This window comes from Botrytis byssoidea, assembly GCF_014898295.1.
Source record: "Botrytis byssoidea strain MUCL 94 chromosome Unknown BBYS_036, whole genome shotgun sequence".
NCBI lineage: Eukaryota > Fungi > Ascomycota > Leotiomycetes > Helotiales > Sclerotiniaceae > Botrytis > Botrytis byssoidea.
This window is the reverse complement of record NW_024065877.1, coordinates 173,303-191,769: the sequence shown is the minus strand read 5'-3', so window position 1 is coordinate 191,769 and position 18,467 is coordinate 173,303. Positions and strand designations below refer to the sequence as shown.

The following is an 18,467-nucleotide window of genomic DNA, read 5'->3' as shown; positions in this document are numbered from 1 at the left end:
TCGTTCCTTTCCTATCAAATAGAACTCCCATGACCCATGATTCGTAAAATAGTAGAAGATAACAGGCTAATATTCTCATGTGGGAAGTAGCTATCCTTGTGTTGCTGTGGAAACAAAATTTAAAATAATAAATCGGAATTTTGGGATACTGTATGCTCATGGTGCCGAGCAATCAGTGTCACCTAGTGTCCTTTTGATAGTCAAACAATTCACAGGTATTACCTAGGTAAGAGGGGGAGACGTCAAAAATCATGTTACGTGGGAAAAATAGATTACGTTCAATAAATTTCTAGTATCTACTCTAATCTCTATTTCAATCCAAACGCCCAAGCACCCAAACACCACTTTTCCATATCTACCCAATCAAAGTTTTCAAATCCCCAAAAGTCGATATTTCCAAATAGAAGGCGTCTCGAATTTCAGTCTTGAGCTCTTCACGCAATCTCTGAGATATAACAAGAGACATGAGTGAGTCCAGTCCGAAATCAGCCACGTTTGCATCATCAGTCAGCACTCGGATATCAACGGCCAACTCCTCAGCTATAATTTCTTTAGCACGGAAATAAGAGCCTGACGCTTCTTTTTTCGGAGGTGGTGATTCATGTTTGCTTTCTTTTTCGTGGACGCTCCGCGTTGGTGAAGGGGGAGTCAATAGACCAGTGACGATCCTGGAGTCACCCGCGAATGGTGATTGTTGGGACGATTGCGACTTGGAGTTAGTGGCATCTGAACCCAACGAAGCGAGAGAGAGGGCGACTTGAGAGGCATCTAAGGTATGAAATGCAGCCTTGAGGGGAGGAGGGCGGAAGAAGCGATCTAACATGACACGTGGCCATTGAGTGAAGACAATGGCTTCGACAACACCGACAATCTCGTCTCCTTGAAGAATGTAGACGTCACCAACAAAGTTATTCTTATCCGCAGGGACCATTCGGACATATGCTAGATATTTCCCACCGGGTGCAAGCGGCTTCGCAAACCTCATGGACTTCCATGATGGCGTGATGTAGAAGTATTTGTTGTTATCGAAATGCGTGCCTCCATTCAGAATGAAACCTGATAAGGAAACGCATCCATCAATGAAATGAGGAGGTACCGTCCAATTACCAGCCGTATCGGCAGGAAACTCCACTTCCGCAACAGCTTCATCTTTATTCAGAATTACTGACTTCATTGTCCGATACATGTCCGAGTAGCCGACCAATTTTCCAAAGAGACTATATGCAAGATTGGTTGTCAATTTATCGGCATGACCGTGAGCGGCTAGATCGTTGAGAGCTGCAATGCGACTTGTTACAAGGCCTGATGAGCGAGACCATGTTGATAACCAAGATGATGGATCTTCGTAAGAAATAGTTGCATGACAATACCATAGATTTTTGGCGGGATTGTACCATTTTACATGAGCCTGTCTTTTTTCCAAATCGGCTTCGGCACTCACCACAATTGGCTGAGCTTCTGTTGGATTGTAATGCTTGACCACAGGTTCATGATACTCGAAGTCGGTAACGTTGATACCAATATTAGACGAATTTGGAATACCTTTATCAAGGATACGTTTTGCGACTGTGAAAGCCATATCTGCATGAAGGAACTGCTGATGTTAGAAAAGAAGTTCTATAGTCAATGAATACAGATCAGTAAACTTACAGAAGAAGCAACTCCGTAATTGTTCATAGCATGTCCTTCGATAACGTCCTTGAGCGCTGGATCTGTCATATCCGACTCAGTCACGATCTGGGCTGAGGTTTTAGTGTAGTTCTCCGAGCGAATCTCGTGGATGCTTGTAGTGCGAAAACCCTTGACAGCTTGAGTTATGACCTTTGTGAAGTTGGGATCTGATAGCGCTTGCCCCTTGGTCAAATTCCAGTCTCCACTGTATTGAATCCAATAGTTCTTGTTGTTCCATGCGTATGTTGGGGAGTCGACTAGTCGAAGAGCCTTCTCGAAAGGTAAGTGGTACTCTGTCCAATCGATTGCTACGCCGGTATTATACAGAGAGGTGAGCGCCTTTCCGAGCGTGGTCCAATTGTCTTGATCTCGGTGCATTGTTGGAGATGTCAATCGAGTATCCGATAATGTCTTTGCGATGAAGCTAACACAACAAGGGTGGTGACCGATCTCTAACCAGAGGGTGGATTTGGATAGAACGCCAGATTCCCAAGCAGCATTGAGTCCGCCAACATAGTCGACTGTTTCTCGAGTAGCCTTGGCCAAGTAACTGACATCGATCCCAGATGTAAGAACTTTGGAGTGGAGAGGTGATATGACTGGGATTTTGGGTGCCTTGAACACAACAGCACTCGTCAGTTTGACGAAATCATCCACCAGAACATCCATCTGACTTGTGTGGTAGGCATGGGGCACATTAAGTTTTATGGTCTTATAACCTGCCGTTCCAAGAGCGGCCGCAAGAGCCTCTAGATTTTCCAATGCTCCACCGAGTACTGTTTCCTCGGGGCCATTAATACAAGAAACTTCGAAGGGAATGCCATCGGCTGCGTTCAGAATCTTTTCTTCAGACGCTCGAACTGATAGCATACCGTGTGTAGCAGGCTTACAGTGTGTCTCAAGCAGATTTGCGCGTGTTCCGACAAGGAAGACAGTATCACTATCAGATAAGACTCCTGCTGTATTCAATGCAGCATATTCACCCAAGCTGTGACCTATAACAACACTTGGAGTGATCCCATAAGAAGCCCATAGTCGTGTGAGAGCAATCTCTACGCACACGATAGCCAAATGAAGAGACACTGTGGGTACATCCCTAATATCGCAGGTGTTTTTAATGATAGGCAAAAAGGAGAGAAACCTTTGACGCTGCGCAATACCATCAAGTCGATTTACTTGCTCTCGGAAAGGTCTAGAGTCGCGATAAAGCTGTGCTCCAATGCCGATGTAGAATGTTCCTTGACCAGTGAAAGCGAAGGCTACTGGGGTTTGCTTTGGATTGGTAGGTAGCTGATCTAGAGCGGTATCAATATGAGGACGAAGAAGTTTAACAGCATCCTTAAGTGAAGATGCAAGTACCGAAACCCGGTAATTGTAATGCATCTTTCGTGCAGACAAAGTGTAAGACAAATCTGCGATAGAGATGTGTGGTTGCGTTTCCATAAAATCCACGAGACGTCTGAGGTTCTCTTGGAGTGAATATGGAGTTTTTGCCGAGATTGTGATGGGATGCGTAGGCCGAGTATCTTCGCCAATCCTTGGACGCTCCGTCGCTTCTTCCACTATCATTGCTGTGTTTCCACCGGCTGCTCCAAAGTTATTCACCATTGCCAACCTCTTCTGACTACTGCTCTTTTCCCATGGCGTCGCAGTGTATGGTATGATTATACGCCTTTGATCCAAGTCCTTGGGCAATGCAGGATTGAGCCCAGTCTTGATACCAACATGTGGAGGGATAATACTCTTTTGAAAAACAAGCATAGTTTTGATGAATGCCATGATACCAGCAGCGGCTTCTCCGTGGCCAACATTCGATTTCACAGATCCAATATGAAGGTCTGTGGTTCTCGGCTGCCCGTTCGCAAAGACTTTGGTAACTGAGCTCATCTCGGTTGGATCCCCCGCACCAGTCCCAGTTCCGTGGAACTCAACATATCCTACAGACAATGGATCAATCCCAGAACGCTTGATCATTTGGTTGAAAAGATGAATTTGTGCTAAATCGTGGGGGTGTGTGATAGATACAGCCTCAGCCGAATGATCAGTGCCTGCAGCAAGAACGACCGCGAGGATATTATCATTGTCAGCTTCAGCGTCTTCCAATCGCTTGAGAACCACGCTTCCCACGCCATCAGCACGACAGTACCCATCTGCTCCCTCATCCCATGTTTTGCAAGCTCCAGTAGATGATAAAAAGTGGCCCTTGCTCAAGCCAGCGTAAACATCTGAGTTTGTAATGATATTCATACCGCCAGTAATTGCCATATCAATATCACCGCTCCAGAGAGAGGTACAGGCAGCTTGAATAGCAGCCAGACTTGACGAGCAAGCTGTATCAATGCTATAACTTGGTCCCCAGAACTTCATGAAATAATTTATGCGACCGGGACCAAAAGCTCTACATCCACCAGGAATGAAGTAGGTTCCGATATCCTGACCAGTGTTGACTTCACGGTAATCATCGCTAGCGCATCCGTAAAATGTACCGACACGACGCTGATGAACACCTCTGCCATGAACATAACCAGAGCTTTCCAAGGCTTCATAAGCTGTAACTAGAGCCAATCGATGCATGGGATCGGTTTGCTCTGCTTCACGGGGTGACATGCCGAAGAACAAAGCATCAAATAGTCCCGGGTTGTCAACAAAACAGCCATAGGGTGTTTTAGATGTGTTAGACTTCTCCCCTGTCGGATCTACATGGCTTTCGATATCAAACCGATCAGCCGGTACCGGTTTATGGACATCGCGACCCTGCGCCAACAAGTCCCAAAACTTTTCAGTGTCGTCTGCACCACCAGGGAATCGACATGCCATACCCACGACGGCAATTTTGGCGGACTTTGAATCACGTGGTGGGCTTTGTTCCAGATCTAGACTCATTACGGCTGGCATCATCGTCTGTTGAGATAGAGTCGTGGAAGGAAGCTCCGTCTTCCAGCGTCCAAGGACGCTCTCCATATAATGTGAAGGTTGTAAACTCCAAAGTTGCACAACATCTGGTGAGAGCCTCTTCAAACCTGCGGATACACCATCAATGGTCTGATCCCACTTAATGCTCTCCGTTAATATCTCAGTCATCATCTCTGTGAGCAATGATGTACCATCCGTCGCCTCAAATGGTCGACCTGTAACGGGAGAGAATATGGGAAAGCACAATCGATTATCTGGTGTGATTCCCTCAACGATCTGCTTGACATGCTCTGGACCATAAGCTTTGTTGCTATGCCACATCCCCTGAACCTTCCTCATTGGAATATTTTTCGTTCCCTTGAAGAATTCTGATTCTGAGAAAAGAGATCTAAGAGTTGATGGTGGTCCACCAATGCTCACTGATTGACCATCAGTGTTGAAGACCGACGCCATGCTTGCTTCTGGGTATGCCTAAATTGATTTTTCAGTTAAGAGTCATCGAGTCAATCGAGGTTGTGGGCTTACCTTTTCAGAATTAAACTCTGCTACTGCTTGTTGAGCATCTTGCAGATCAGCTCCATGGGCACAGTATATCCAAGCCTGAGACGCAAAGGTTAATGAATAGTGTCTAACAGAGAAAAGATCCTACGATATGACTTACCCCTTCGGCGTTTATCTCGTTGGATGAAACCTCCAGTGAGCGACAAACTTGATCTACAACAAGACCAAATCGAAATGTGACTTTGGCAATTTCGGCAGCCATGGCTGGAAGTAGCAGTGGACTGGGAGAAAGTGCAATGGCTGCTCCAGAGAGCAAACCTGGACCTCGTCCAATAAGGACGGCATTTTCTGCTCTGAAATCGTATTCTAGAGGATTAGCTTCATGGTAACTTAGAATAACAGGTCAGCATTTTTACTCGAATCCTTCAATTTCTATCTTTACTTACGCAATAAAAATACCCAATTGAAATACTAGAACAAGAACTCGCTCAATAGCTCCACCCAGTGGGGTCTTCCTGAGCTCGACAACACTATCGGTCAAGTCTAATACGCTTTCAAACACGGGAACCAGTTCTCTTTGCGACTTTTCCAATCGTCGGCATTCTTGCTTGAGAGCAATAGTGATCGCATCGACGGTCGACGCAAGGATAGAGTGATTTCTCTCTTTGCTCAAGAGATGCAATTTTCTAAACAAGATACGCTGGTCCCCTTCGGGATCCCCCTGAGGGATTTCTCCAGACAGGTAAATAATCTTCGCACGTCCCATTGTACCTAGGCCTTATCCAGGAACTTTATCATTCGACGTATCGGCAGTGATTCAGTATAAATAAATGTTTACTACGAAGCAGAGGGTGAATAGGTCAGTGGTCAGTGAGCACGTTGAAGTGGTTCAGTGAGCACATTGAAGTGATTAATTGATAGCGAATTGAGGCTCTATTGACTGATTTGACTTACTCAAACATCTATCTATATAAGTGATTGAAGCTGATTTGAAGGGATTCGGAATCCGAGTCTAGGTAATTACTGGTAGTTAATCCATGGCAGCCGAGTCCCGAAGCTTAGATCATATCGGGCCTCCGGCCGATAGTAAGCACCAAACCATTTTCTCAACTGTCCAAGGAATTTTAGGGAGGGATTAGAGGTGTCTAGATTGCCAGTATACTTCTTTAAGAGACATACTTCTTAAAGGACACTAATTATGAATGGGGTAATCCTGCAATTTCTTCGGGGACTTTTTCCGGCCAAGCTAACAGAGGGAGAATATGTAACTCGTATATAATAGCTGATTGTGCAACATCTAACAGCCCTAATCACAGCATTCATCTCAATTGCAAAGTTTAACACGACTCACTTCCCAAAGTTTAACACAATGGCAGATATTTTAGCAGAAATTAAGAAACGTTTGACCTCCGAAGATGAGGCTTCGCGAAAACTCTTCCAACGTGATTTATACGAAGCTATTGCCTCTACTGAGACACCTAAAGAGACTGCAATCCGTTTGTAAGCTTGAATTCCATACATAAAACCATGCATGAAATATTCAGCTGACTGTGATGAAGATCTCTTTACGTAGGCCCAGTCTTTGCAATCAGGATATCCGCTTTTGCTAACTCTGCTCTTTAGCCTTTGCAGGCCGCCGCAGCTCGGATCGGTCATGACTTGAGGATTTTTCAGACATTAGACGCCGAGGGTCCACAGACTTTGAGAGAACTGCAGGCTCGGACCGGTGCTCATCCTCTAACCCTTGGTGCGTTATATCCCCCGTTTATCGTCCCTCTAAGAGCTTGGCTGAATTTAATTGTCAGGCCGTCTGTTGAGATACATGGCCTCGGTCGGATTGATCCATCAAATTGCGGCAGATAAGTTCGAAGCAAACAGTAAATGTCGCCACCTTGCAGCTCCAGAGGCTGTCACAATTGTAACGCATTTGTACGTATAAGCTATGAAGAAATAATTAGGTAACACGTTCTGACAAAATATTTAGCTTCGAGAACTGCGGTCCTCTTTTCCAGGAGATGCCAGCATTTTTACGAAAGAACAATTACCAAGATGTAACAGATGGTAAAGCTACCGTCTTCCAACCTGCATACAATACCGAGCTCGATACCTACACATACTTTTCTCAGCACCCCGAGAATTTGAAGGCTCTCATAAAGTACATGGGTCTAGAGCAGGGTGTGCGAGGTCGTTGGCTGAAGGAATATCCATTCGAAAAGCAGACCCAAGACTGGAATCCAAGCCTCGAGGAAGCGCTCTTTGTTGATATCGGTGGTAATGTGGGACATTACTGTGCGTTGTTTAAAAACAGATTCCCTGACATTCCAGGTCGTATCTTGTTAGAAGATTTGCCTGACACTTTGACTCATGCTCTACCGACGCCGGGAGTCGAGAAGCTGGGACATGACTTTTTTCAGCCACAACCGATCAAAGGTAAGAGTGAATTATGATTTCAAACGAAGATAATTGAAATTAAATACTCATTTGGTTGATTATTAGGTGCCAAATTCTATCATTTAGGCTGGGTCCTCCACAATTGGAGCGACGAGAAAGCAAAGGTCATTTTGCGCCAAATAAGATCGGCCATGACGCCATCATCTGTGTTGCTCATAAATGATATGATACTTCCAGAAACGGGAATTTCGCCATTTGCAACTGCGTTGGACTTGATTATGCTTGGTGCATGTGGAAGCTTAGAACGAACTGGAGAGCAATGGAAAGTACTGCTCGGAGAGGTCGGCCTAGAAATTAAGGCTGCCACTGTATATGATTCTGAATCCTTCCATGGGATGATCTCTGCTACTCTAGCATAGAAACAACATAATAGATATCAATTTCAAGTTTATGAGAATCAAATTGATGACGTTTCTTAGCCTTACAATAAAACCGAGGGGCCTGTTGAGAGATTTTAGATTGTTTCAAGCGACTGTCATCAAGCTGAGAACTGACCCGGTAGGAAGTCAAGCATCGCCACATACCTAGGTAGCCAGGGCAGTGAGTCTGGTGCTCGACTTTGTATAGTGCTCAACATACAGTCGAGAGGCACCCTCTGGACCCTGATGGCTCTTGAGTTAAGTTGATAGAATCCCGGTGCGTCTCCAAGCCAAAGCATCCAAAAGATTAAGTGGTCTGCTGATCCAAACCCTTGGAAGATTCACCATGATTTGACTGATCAAGCACTCTTGGGCCCAAATAAGAACGCTAGTAATGTCTTTCGGAATGGATTAGAGGCATCGTCTTAGTATAAGCAAAAGTGGGCGTCAATCGGTGCCAATTCAGTACAAGCAAATTACAGGGTTAACCGATATCCCTACATCGTGCACACCCCTGTATCGTGCACACTTTTATTTCTTTTAAAAAAGATATTCTAAATTCAATATATAATTAATCAATTATTGAGTTCTATTAATAATTATACATAATATATTATATTACTATTTATTTCTTATAAAGTAATCAAAATATAAAAATAATTATTATATATAATATAATTTCAATATTAAAATTATTAATATAAAAATATTATATATTAATTTATTTATTAATAGAAATAACGAAAATTGATTTTCAATTTCTTTTTTATAAATTTAAATATATTTTAATATAAAGAAATAAAAAAATCAAGTTTTTATATTATAAGTTTGATATTATATTAATATATTATTTAAGTTTTTATAAATAATCTTTTCTTTTAAAAAAAATTGATTATAAATCAAGTATTTTATAATGATTTTTAATTTTTTCAATTATATAATATTATTAATAGATTAATTTTGATTAGAAAACTAAAAATAACTATATTTTATTAAATATATATATATATATTATCAATTATTAAAAAATTATAAAATTAAATATTAGAATTATAATAATTAATAAAAAATATTCTAAAAAAGATTTTTTTTTTAAAAAAAATTTAAAAACAGAATTAATTTGAATATTAAAAAAACAGAATATATATAATATTAAATTAAAATTATATTTAATTTGTAAAATTATTAGAAATATTATAAAATTTGAGGATTTTTTTTAAAAAATAAATTCTTTTAAAAATAGATTTATAATATTTTTTAGTTTTTTTAAAAAAATAATAGATTTATTTATTAAAAAATTAGAATATTTTTTTATTTCTATTTTGTCGTTTTATATATTAATTATAATATAATAAATTATAGTTTTTAATTATTTATAATTTTTTTATAATTTTATTATTATTATATTATATATTTTCTAATATATAAAAATTCTATTTTCTAATTAAAATCCAATAATAATTTCAAATTCTTAAAATCTATAAAAAAACATTTTAAAATATTTTAAAAAGAATTTTTAAATTCTTTTTATTTTTTTGAATATTATACATATTTTTGAAATTATATTTAAAACTTAATTTTTTATATTTTTCAGAATTTCAAGCTTTTTTTCAATAATAATAATATAAATTAATTCAAAAAACTTTATTTTTAATAATATAAATTTATTCTAATATAAATTTTTATTAAATTATTAATATCTTAAAATATTATTTTTTAAAATCAATTAATATTCTATTTGATATTTCAAATTTATCAAAAACTTATTATTATATTTAACTGATCTTCAATCTGTTTTTTATAAATTTTAATATTATTATAAATAGTTTTGGATTTATAATCAATTTTTAATTCAATAAATTAAAGCGTGCAAGATACAGGGTCGTGCACGATGCAGGGATATCGGTTATCCTCAATTTAAGAAATTAGTCAGTAGATGTAAAACGGTCAAAAGAATGGTTTGGGTGCTTCGAGTGTTCCCACGAATCTGAACATCCTAGACGACTGAGTTCTTTATACTGGATTCAAGGAACAAAGCCTTCTCATGTCGGATCGACAGATTATTGAAAATGCCATAATCGGTTAAGGTTAAGGCTGACATCACGTGAACGCTCACAAACGACATCCAGATCACCGAAAAAGTTGCAAAGCTCCTCGAACCGTATTTTTCTGCAACGCCAGCAACATTTAAGTGGTCCCGCTCAATATCTAGCTTCTAAAATTGTCTGGATTTCGGGACATTCGCTAAAGATCTTCCGCCGCACCGCGCGATCCCGTGAGTATTTCCGTATGACAAGTGTCAAGAATTCCTCGGAGCTCGGGGGCCGAATGATGAGAAGTCCATCTTCATGTCTCAATTAGAATATATAATAGATGAGGTAATATGGATCAATGGGAATCTGCCGAATGCACTGTGAAGCTTCTGGTATATACGACCTCTAATTCACATATAATCACTTAAAGAATGTCGTCCCCTCACGTGCTTATCATTGGTGCTGGTATGAGCGGCCTCACGCTCGCGCAACAATTGAAGAAAAATAACATTCCTTTCACCGTTTTTGAGCGAGATGTGAGAAATGACTCTCGTGGTCAAGGTTGGGCGCTCTCCTTGTTTGGAGAAGCCTATGACTTGATGAAGACTTTAATGCCATCGGAATTAGGACCGGTCGAGCAGACAAGCCATCTTTATCCTCTCGATCTCCAACCACAATTCTCTTTTTATGATATTACTCGTCCAGAATTTCGGGTTGGTGTCATGGCGGATGACACTCTCAAGGTTGTACGGGCAAATCGACGAAGAATGCGCGAATGGCTGATGCAGGGTATCGACGTACAATTCAATAAGCGCCTGCTTCGCGTAGAGGAGCACGGGGATAAAGTAACAGCACATTTTGAGGACGGCACTTCGGCAACAGGTGATTTTCTGGTCGGTGCTGAGGGTACACGTAGTGTGGTGCGCAGACAGCACTTCCTTAAAGACCAGGATGTGATGAAACCATTACCGATCGGCTCAATCTTTGGCGAAATCTCACTCAGCGGCGACGATTTCTCGGAGCAGCTCACCAACTCACATTCGAACTACATCGTCATGGACCCTAGACTGAGTGGGGATGAGCAGACAGCTATATTTTGCGCCCTCAACCGAGTAAGCCCTGATGGCAAGACTGGCTATTACTACTATATTCTTCTTTGGGTAGACAAGAATACTCCTAAAGTAGGCGAGAAAAAATGGACCGAGTCAGCATCGCAGGAACAATTGGCAGCATTTGCGCGCGAGAAAACCAATCATTACCCATACAAGCTCCGCTCCCTAGTCGACAAAATTCCCACTGAAGGATACAACACTCCTGGCTTCCAGCTTCAAAGTGTGGAGTTAGAACCTGAACAATTACCACCTGGAAGAGTGCTGTTAATTGGTGATGCAGCGCATTCGATGGCCCCATGTAAGTCTCACAATCTCCGTATTTTCCTTTTAGTTTAGCATTGGATTCGTTGAACCATATACTGACTTTGGGGATTAAAGTCCGTGCTCTAGCCGCAAACACTGCTTTCGTTGATGCATTCAGGCTCAGCGATGTCCTCGCGCGCGCGCGGGACACGCAAGCCTCAGGCGAAGCGCTGAATGATCTTATTTCGGCATTCAACGAAGATATGATTTCACGCGGCAAGTTCGCGTCTAGCGTGTCCAACACAGTGCTTGAGGCCTATGGCGAAGAGGCTAAATTCATTACATTCGGTAGGGAAGCCGGATTGATGCCACCAAAGACTGTAAAATTGGAGGATGTAAAGATTCTAGCTTAGAAGAAGTTCGAACTTGTTAGGCAGTTAATTAGTTCAGCGTATTTTTAGATAAATATAAAGGCGTATCTCCTCTTCAACTTAAATAGCTTTTCTAAAATAGAGGAGCTCATTCAATTACAGGTTGAACAATTCGTTTAGTGGACATTCTGGAATACACGGTTTTATGCCGCTTTAGACATTCGGTCGATTGTAGTGGCTATTCTGAATTAAAGTTGAATAAATTATCAACCTCTAAGAATTGTTGTTCCCACAACCCGCGCGCGTTAGGTCAGCCTTCGGTAAAATGAACTCGAATGACAAAAATTAGACTCTTCGGTCGCGAATTATCCTCTCGCGGAGCTCGGATACTCGGCTTTTTCATACTAATTAATTGGAATTTACAAGTAACCTAGGAACCGTCTTAGTTTTCTGGCAAACTAGATAATATTGACGCGCGCGCACCTCTATCCGAAAAATGGCCTAGAATCCTCTTCAGCGCGCGCTCCCCCTTCCTAGCGGGGTTTGCGGTGGTACATTGGCTCATCTTGTTTCATTGTTCTTATAACTCAATAATCTCAATTAACTTATTTTGTTGAAATTCATTCAGATTTGCTATTTGAACACAAATCAAAAATGGCAACAGTCGACGACGAGACAAGTACGAAGCATGACGGCCTATCAAATCGCGAGCCATCTGGAACACTAACTCCATCTACGGGAACCTCTGATTCTCAAAAGTTGCCAGAGGCTGATTCTGAAAAGGCGATAGTTGAAAATGAAGATGAGCAATTGGTATGTTCACAAGATTAGAGATGTAGATGCAAAAAGCTGATTTATATGCCACCATCAAGATTGTGACCTGGGACGGTGTAGACGACCCCAAAAATCCCAAGAATTGGTCTTTCAAGCGTAAATGGGGCATCACTGTTGTAGTCTCGCTTATTGCATTCATGACGGGAATATCTTCTGCTATCATCGCGCCCGCTAGCAATGTCATCGCCGAAAAATTTGACATCCACACCTCTTTTCGAAAGCAGCTCAACTTCTCTATCATTCAACTTGCTTACGTTATCGGGCCCCTGGTGCTAGCTCCGCTTTCTGAAGTATACGGACGTTCGTTTATTCTTCAAGCCTCCAATGTTTTCTTCTTAATCTTCAATTTCGTGAACGGCTTCGCAAATACTGAAGGCGAGTTCCTGGCCTTCCGTTTTCTTAGTGGTCTTGGCGCTTGTGCTCCTTTGACAATTGGTGGGGGTGTCTTGTCTGATCTGTGGCGTCCAGAGGAGATCGGTATGGCCATTGGACTATACACTCTAGCTCCTTTGCTTGCTCCTGCCCTCGGACCCTTACTCGGAGCTTGGATTGTCGAGAGGTCTACATGGAAATGGTGCTTCTTTTCCATCACTATTTTCGGAGTGATTGTGCAAACCCTTGTTTTCTTTACACTGAAAGAAACCTACGGCCCACGAATTTTGCAAATAAAAGCCGAAAAGTTGCGCAAAGAAACCGGAAATGACCAGCTGCGGACGGCATTTGAGCTCAAAGATTTGCGTCTCATTTCTATCATGCGAACTTCGCTCGTTCGTGTCGTTATATTGCTTACCACTCAACCCGTCGTCATGTTTCTCTCCGTGTATTTTGCGATGGTCTACGGAATCATCTACCTTATGCTGGTGAGTACTCACCCAATGTCTATCTTCGATACTAGGTTAGAAACTGATTTACAAATTTCTTCTTTTAGTCTAGCTTCCCGTCGTTGTGGACAACTTACTATCACGAATCCGTCGGCATCGGTGGCCTCAACTATATTGCTATCATGATCGGCTTGACTATCGGTGCACAAGGAGGTGGTCGTATCGTAGATTATGTATACAAGACCCTGAAAGCCCGATCGCCTGATAATACTGGAAGGCCCGAATTCCGCGTGCCCCTTCTTTTCTTCTCCACTTTCTTGGTGGCAGCGGGACTTTTCATGTATGGGTGGTCCGCTGAAACAAGAACTTTCTGGCTTTCGGCAGACATTGGTGCCGCTATCTTCTCTGTAGGGGCAGCTATGACGTTCGCTTCAATCCAAACATATATTATCGATTCCTATTCGCTATTCGCTGCATCTGCTATAGGTGCGACCGCGGTGCTGAGAAGTTTGACTGGGTTTGGGTTCCCGCTTTTTGCGCCTGCTATGTATAACAAACTTGGTTATGGATGGGGTAATAGCGTGCTCGGATTCGCGGTTCTAGCCGTTGGCTATGCTGGGGCTCTGATCCTCTGGTTTTTCGGGCACAGGTTGAGGGAGGCAAGTCCATATGCGAGAGGAGGTGGGTAAAGGATCCAAAATGAACAGTTTGTACCCAGTCGTACGGAGAAGAAGGAAATATGACATGTGTATATCATTTGAAAGGCGAGATAGGAATCGGTTTACTAATTCTAGTTGAACCTTTCGATGTTATATAAGCCAATCTGAAATTAGATTAGAGGATATTGTAGAAAGATTCCCATGATTGGTGGAGACATTCCTCACCATTAGAGATAATGCATATATAGCCTTCATACAACGTCGACCGATCTTGGGTTTGCTTCAAGCACCAGCTTACGGACGTATATGTGTAATCATGAAATGCATCCGTACGCCACTTGGGCCGAAAGCATTGGGAGGGGGATGATGTCCAAAATAATAGCTTTTAAACCTCACATCAAGGTCATTGACGCGAGTACCATGTAAAACTTCAATTCTGTTTCAAAAACCAAAGTGGATCATGGTGCCATCAGCGCAAATGCAAGTGAGCCAAATGATAAATTTCCTTCAGTCGTGCCAACAGGGGATATATCGAGTGGAAAAACTGGTAATTGCGCATTGATACTCTATAGCATGATATCAGCTGCTGACCAATGGGGTACAGTGTATGGAATGAGTTGCTATAGCCCTATTTCGTCGAATCGGACAGCATTTGTTACCTTCGAACTAGCTAGGATGATATCAATTTATGAATTGTCGATTGATGAATTGCTGTTATTAGATGCCTGAGGCATTATGGTCCGTGGCGCCTAGGTGAAATGGATTACCTAACATAAGCTGACCTTTGGACTACTTCACAACAACATCAATTGTCAATTCTTCTCGCATGTATACGACTAACCTTGGAAGTTCTGCCTTCTCGATCTCATGTACGTCGTTATTATTTTCTGTTTTCGATCAATATGAACAGAAGTTCTAACGGCTGCTGGACTTGTCGACTACGGCGCAAAAAGTGCGATGAGCATCGTCCTATTTGCAATGAGTGCATGACGCTCCACATCTCTACCTGCAATTACGGCGCCAAGCCAGCATGGATGGACGGCGGTATAAAACAAGAAGTAATGACCAAGAAAATCAAAAACGAGGTCAAGCAGCATGCTCCTTATCGCCGCCGTGGTAAACGGGAGTCGACTACCTCTAATCTCAACGTTTCTATTCCAGGACTTGCAGATCAGAAATTAGCTAGTTTCAATATCCCTCTTCCAGAATCTGAAGCTCAAAGTGAAGCCAGTTCGTATACACATGATACTAGCGCGAATTCTCCAGATATACCAACTGTCGCTTCTCCTGTTAACACCCAAACGATCTGTAAGCAAGTACTGCAGATAAGACCTTTCGCACAGTCGGACTCAGTGCTACTCGTGTTTTACCTCGAACGCATCCTTCCGTTTCTGTTTCCTTTCTATCGGCCTGCGCCACTCCATGGTGGCCGAGCATGGATTTTGGATCTGGCTATCAGCAGCCCCGTGGTCCGTCAAGCTATCCTTTGCCAGAGCTCATATTTCTTTGCATTGGCACACGGAACTTCTACCATCAAAGACGATCGTATGTGGGAAGCTTTACTCGAGCAAACGAGAGATGCTTTTAACATGTTACGTAATTCTATTACAATCATCGAGAGCTACAACGAAAATGAGCACATACTTGGTAGTGTCCGCGCTATGGCTGCTGTCATGCAGCTACAACGTTTCGAAATTGCCATCACTTCATTTGACAATTGTCAAGCGCATCTCAATGCCGCTTTGACAATTTTTAGGAAAGTTGTTGATGTTGTTGGAGCTGACAATCTAGCTAGCTCTTCCAACACATTTCAAAGTATTCTCAGTCTTCTGGGTCCCCCTACATGGATCTTGCCAGCCCAACAAGCTGAGATATCTAGCTCTGAGCAAGCTGCTTTTCGCTTTTCAACAGCTTTGTTAATTTTCGATGACATCATCGCGAGCACCGCTTTCCAGGAGCGTCCGAAGCTGTACGACTATCACCAAAGCCTCCTTTGTAAAAGTGATGGGGTCGATGCTGTCCCTCCTATCAACCTTGAAACTACGGTGGGATGTCAGAATTGGGTGCTTAAACAAATCGGCGAGATCGCTGTTTTGGATGCATGGAAAAAGCACTGCAAGGCAGCTGGCAATCTGGATGTTATTGAGCTGGTACAGCGCGCAGCAGCAATCAAGAAAACGCTAGAGGCTCATGTTTCACGTTTTGAAACTGATCTGGTGTCTGTACCTCAGGAGAGCAATTTACTAGACGACATGTTTGCAGCAGAAGACTACACTGGACAAGCTCGGACAATCGCTCGGCAAACCTCATTAGTAACTCGAATTTGGGCGCATAGTACCTTCCTTTATCTGTCTGTTGTCGTATCTGGGTGGCAGCCTGCCAACCCTGATGTAAGGTATCATGTAGCTCAAGTTCTTGAGCTGTTGACGCACCATGTATCACCTCCAGCATTATTGCGGACAATGGCCTGGCCATTTTGCGTCGTAGGATGCTTGACGGAATCTGCGCAAAAAGCCCGGATTCGCGACATGGTAGATTCTCTACGACCGGCCAGCCGCTTCAGCACTGTGCGCCGTGGCTTCGATATTATAGAAAAGGTGTGGAATGATAGGGCCATGGGTAATGCTGGCGAATTCGCTACATATTTTCGAAGTGACACCACTCTTGTGCTACTCGTTTGAAGATGTAAGGATCACATCGATTTTGAACTCTCAATTTCAAGCTTTTCAAAGTGTGTTCAAACAATAATATGGATATTAAGAAGTATTCTTATCAATTCCGAGGCTCTTTTCCGCAAATCTTACCAATCTCTATGATGCAATCGATTTTGGCCCTGTATGTTTCCAATACTTGCTTAGTCAATTCAGCGGTTTCGATATTCATCCATTCTCTACTTTATTACGTCCGTTACTCAGATTCAAATGTCAATGAATTTGGATCTACCTAGCCGATAGGATTCATCTTGTTGCAGAATTTAGTTGACAGAGAACGTCTTCAATGATTTCGACATCGGATGGAAGAAAAGGAGCCAGATCTGCTTTGAGCACTTATATTGAAAGGATAAAATGTTTTTAATTTTTTATTTGGCCATTTCACATGCGCTAGCTAAGAAGCCAATTGATATCTAAAACTTGGTATAACCTTTGTCCTTCACAAATGTAGCATGCCATGGAACGTTCTCGGCGCCACTCGCTGCCAATTGCGAATAGAAATCGGCATGCGCGGGCCCGTTGACCGCCTGGCCTGCGATCTTTCCGTCGACTTGGCGCTGGTCTGCGTAAATGAATCTGGGGAAGGACGTGTCAGTGGACGATATACTGCAAATCTCTCTTTCTCTCTGGGTGGAACATGATTTGGAAAAGAAAGGATGGACAAGAACTCACCGGTAACCCTTGGCTGTATACGCTCCATCAGCAACACCAAGCCAGTAGGCAGTGGCTGCCTTTCCCATACCACCGTTCAACAGCATTGGCACTGGCAATACAGCGACATTACAGATGTTACCTGTGTAGATGAAAACCTTCTTGCTCTCTGCGGGTAAAGTTTCCCAGCCTTTGATAGCTTCTTGTGCGGCAATAAATGGAGTGACAACATTGACGTTCAGATCATTGGTAACACGAGCCTGCGGAACAACAAAGTTAGCGGTTTTATTAATAAGGTTTCTGAGGGGAATTGAGCATATAGCTCTCGCCTCCGAAGCAAATTGGGATATTGAGGCACTTTATGATGCGCAACCAAAGTGGCTGGGAACTGGGTTGATGACGACTTACACTTGGGATAGACAACGCTGATTCTGCATCGGGTGGAGGAGTAATGGAACCGGCGTTGTATATGACTACGCTAGGAGCCGCTAAGAATTCGCTCTTGACTTTGTCGAAGATAGAAGCCAAGATGCTGGGGTCGGTGTTGGCAAAATCGGCTGAGAGAGAAAGATAGCCCTTCTCATTGACGGAGTTTGTACCTTTTCTCGAGACAATGGCGACTTTGTATCCTTCTGCCGCGAACTTTTCAGAGACAGCTTCGCCGATACGTGGACCTGAGCCGAGAATGAGAACGGTTTTGGTAGCCATTTTTATTGAAGATGTCGAAAAGCTTCGTGTATTGAAACGCAATTTTGCACAGAATAATCTCATGAAATCAAGTTGTATGTATAGGGCAGGAGAAGTGCTGTTTGATTTCTCATAGATGCCAAACCCCTCTCTCCTTATATCAGCAATCAAGTTATAAGCCGCGCGGGGGCGAGACGCAAAATCCGATCGCCGCATTCGCAATATTCCTAGAAATCTTATCTTACATTCCTATTTTGAGCCCTTGCTCTTGGTTGGCTACGATGGCGGAGTGGACCCTGCAGCATAAACCCAGTGTGCATCATGCACGGATACCGTGATTTAGGATAAACGGCGCGCGGCTTACTTAAGCCGCGCGGGTGTGGGTCCCGGGCTTAGAAGTCAACCTCATTAATTTAAGTCCATGCTTTTCTGGCGATATCACATCATTTT

The 18,467-nt window shown here is 42.6% G+C and overlaps 6 protein-coding genes across 6 annotated transcripts; 4 read left to right on the top strand and 2 right to left on the bottom strand.

Moving 5' to 3' along the window:
* Positions 1 to 355: 355 nt before the first annotated feature.
* Positions 356 to 5,851, bottom strand: EAE97_011375 (uncharacterized protein; the record flags this gene model as incomplete). The annotated part of the gene is made up of 5 exons (XM_038881890.1): positions 356 to 1,594; positions 1,651 to 5,055; positions 5,110 to 5,184; positions 5,246 to 5,474; positions 5,532 to 5,851. The coding sequence occupies 5 exons, from the start codon at positions 5,849 to 5,851 to the stop codon at positions 356 to 358; spliced, it is 5,268 nt and encodes a 1,755-aa protein (XP_038727299.1).
* Positions 5,852 to 6,454: 603 nt separating this feature from the next.
* On the top strand, positions 6,455 to 7,895 carry EAE97_011374 (uncharacterized protein; the record flags this gene model as incomplete). Its single annotated transcript, XM_038881889.1, has 6 exons — positions 6,455 to 6,585; positions 6,645 to 6,654; positions 6,709 to 6,832; positions 6,891 to 7,014; positions 7,070 to 7,515; positions 7,582 to 7,895. The coding sequence occupies 6 exons, from the start codon at positions 6,455 to 6,457 to the stop codon at positions 7,893 to 7,895; spliced, it is 1,149 nt and encodes a 382-aa protein (XP_038727298.1).
* A 2,464-nt stretch (positions 7,896 to 10,359) lies between these two features.
* EAE97_011373 (uncharacterized protein) lies at positions 10,360 to 11,696 on the top strand (the record flags this gene model as incomplete). The annotated part of the gene is made up of 2 exons (XM_038881888.1): positions 10,360 to 11,338; positions 11,419 to 11,696. 2 exons carry the CDS (start codon positions 10,360 to 10,362, stop codon positions 11,694 to 11,696), a joined length of 1,257 nt encoding a protein of 418 aa, XP_038727297.1.
* Positions 11,697 to 12,308: 612 nt separating this feature from the next.
* Positions 12,309 to 13,998, top strand: EAE97_011372 (uncharacterized protein; the record flags this gene model as incomplete). Its single annotated transcript, XM_038881887.1, has 3 exons — positions 12,309 to 12,467; positions 12,527 to 13,348; positions 13,417 to 13,998. The coding sequence occupies 3 exons, from the start codon at positions 12,309 to 12,311 to the stop codon at positions 13,996 to 13,998; spliced, it is 1,563 nt and encodes a 520-aa protein (XP_038727296.1).
* Positions 13,999 to 14,870: 872 nt separating this feature from the next.
* EAE97_011371 (uncharacterized protein) lies at positions 14,871 to 16,649 on the top strand (the record flags this gene model as incomplete). Its single annotated transcript, XM_038881886.1, has 1 exon — positions 14,871 to 16,649. One exon carries the CDS (start codon positions 14,871 to 14,873, stop codon positions 16,647 to 16,649), a length of 1,779 nt encoding a protein of 592 aa, XP_038727295.1.
* Positions 16,650 to 16,850: 201 nt separating this feature from the next.
* EAE97_011370 (uncharacterized protein) lies at positions 16,851 to 18,101 on the bottom strand (the record flags this gene model as incomplete). Its single annotated transcript, XM_038881885.1, has 3 exons — positions 16,851 to 17,255; positions 17,352 to 17,590; positions 17,739 to 18,101. The coding sequence occupies 3 exons, from the start codon at positions 18,099 to 18,101 to the stop codon at positions 17,093 to 17,095; spliced, it is 765 nt and encodes a 254-aa protein (XP_038727294.1). The 3' UTR covers positions 16,851 to 17,092.
* Positions 18,102 to 18,467: the final 366 nt, after the last annotated feature.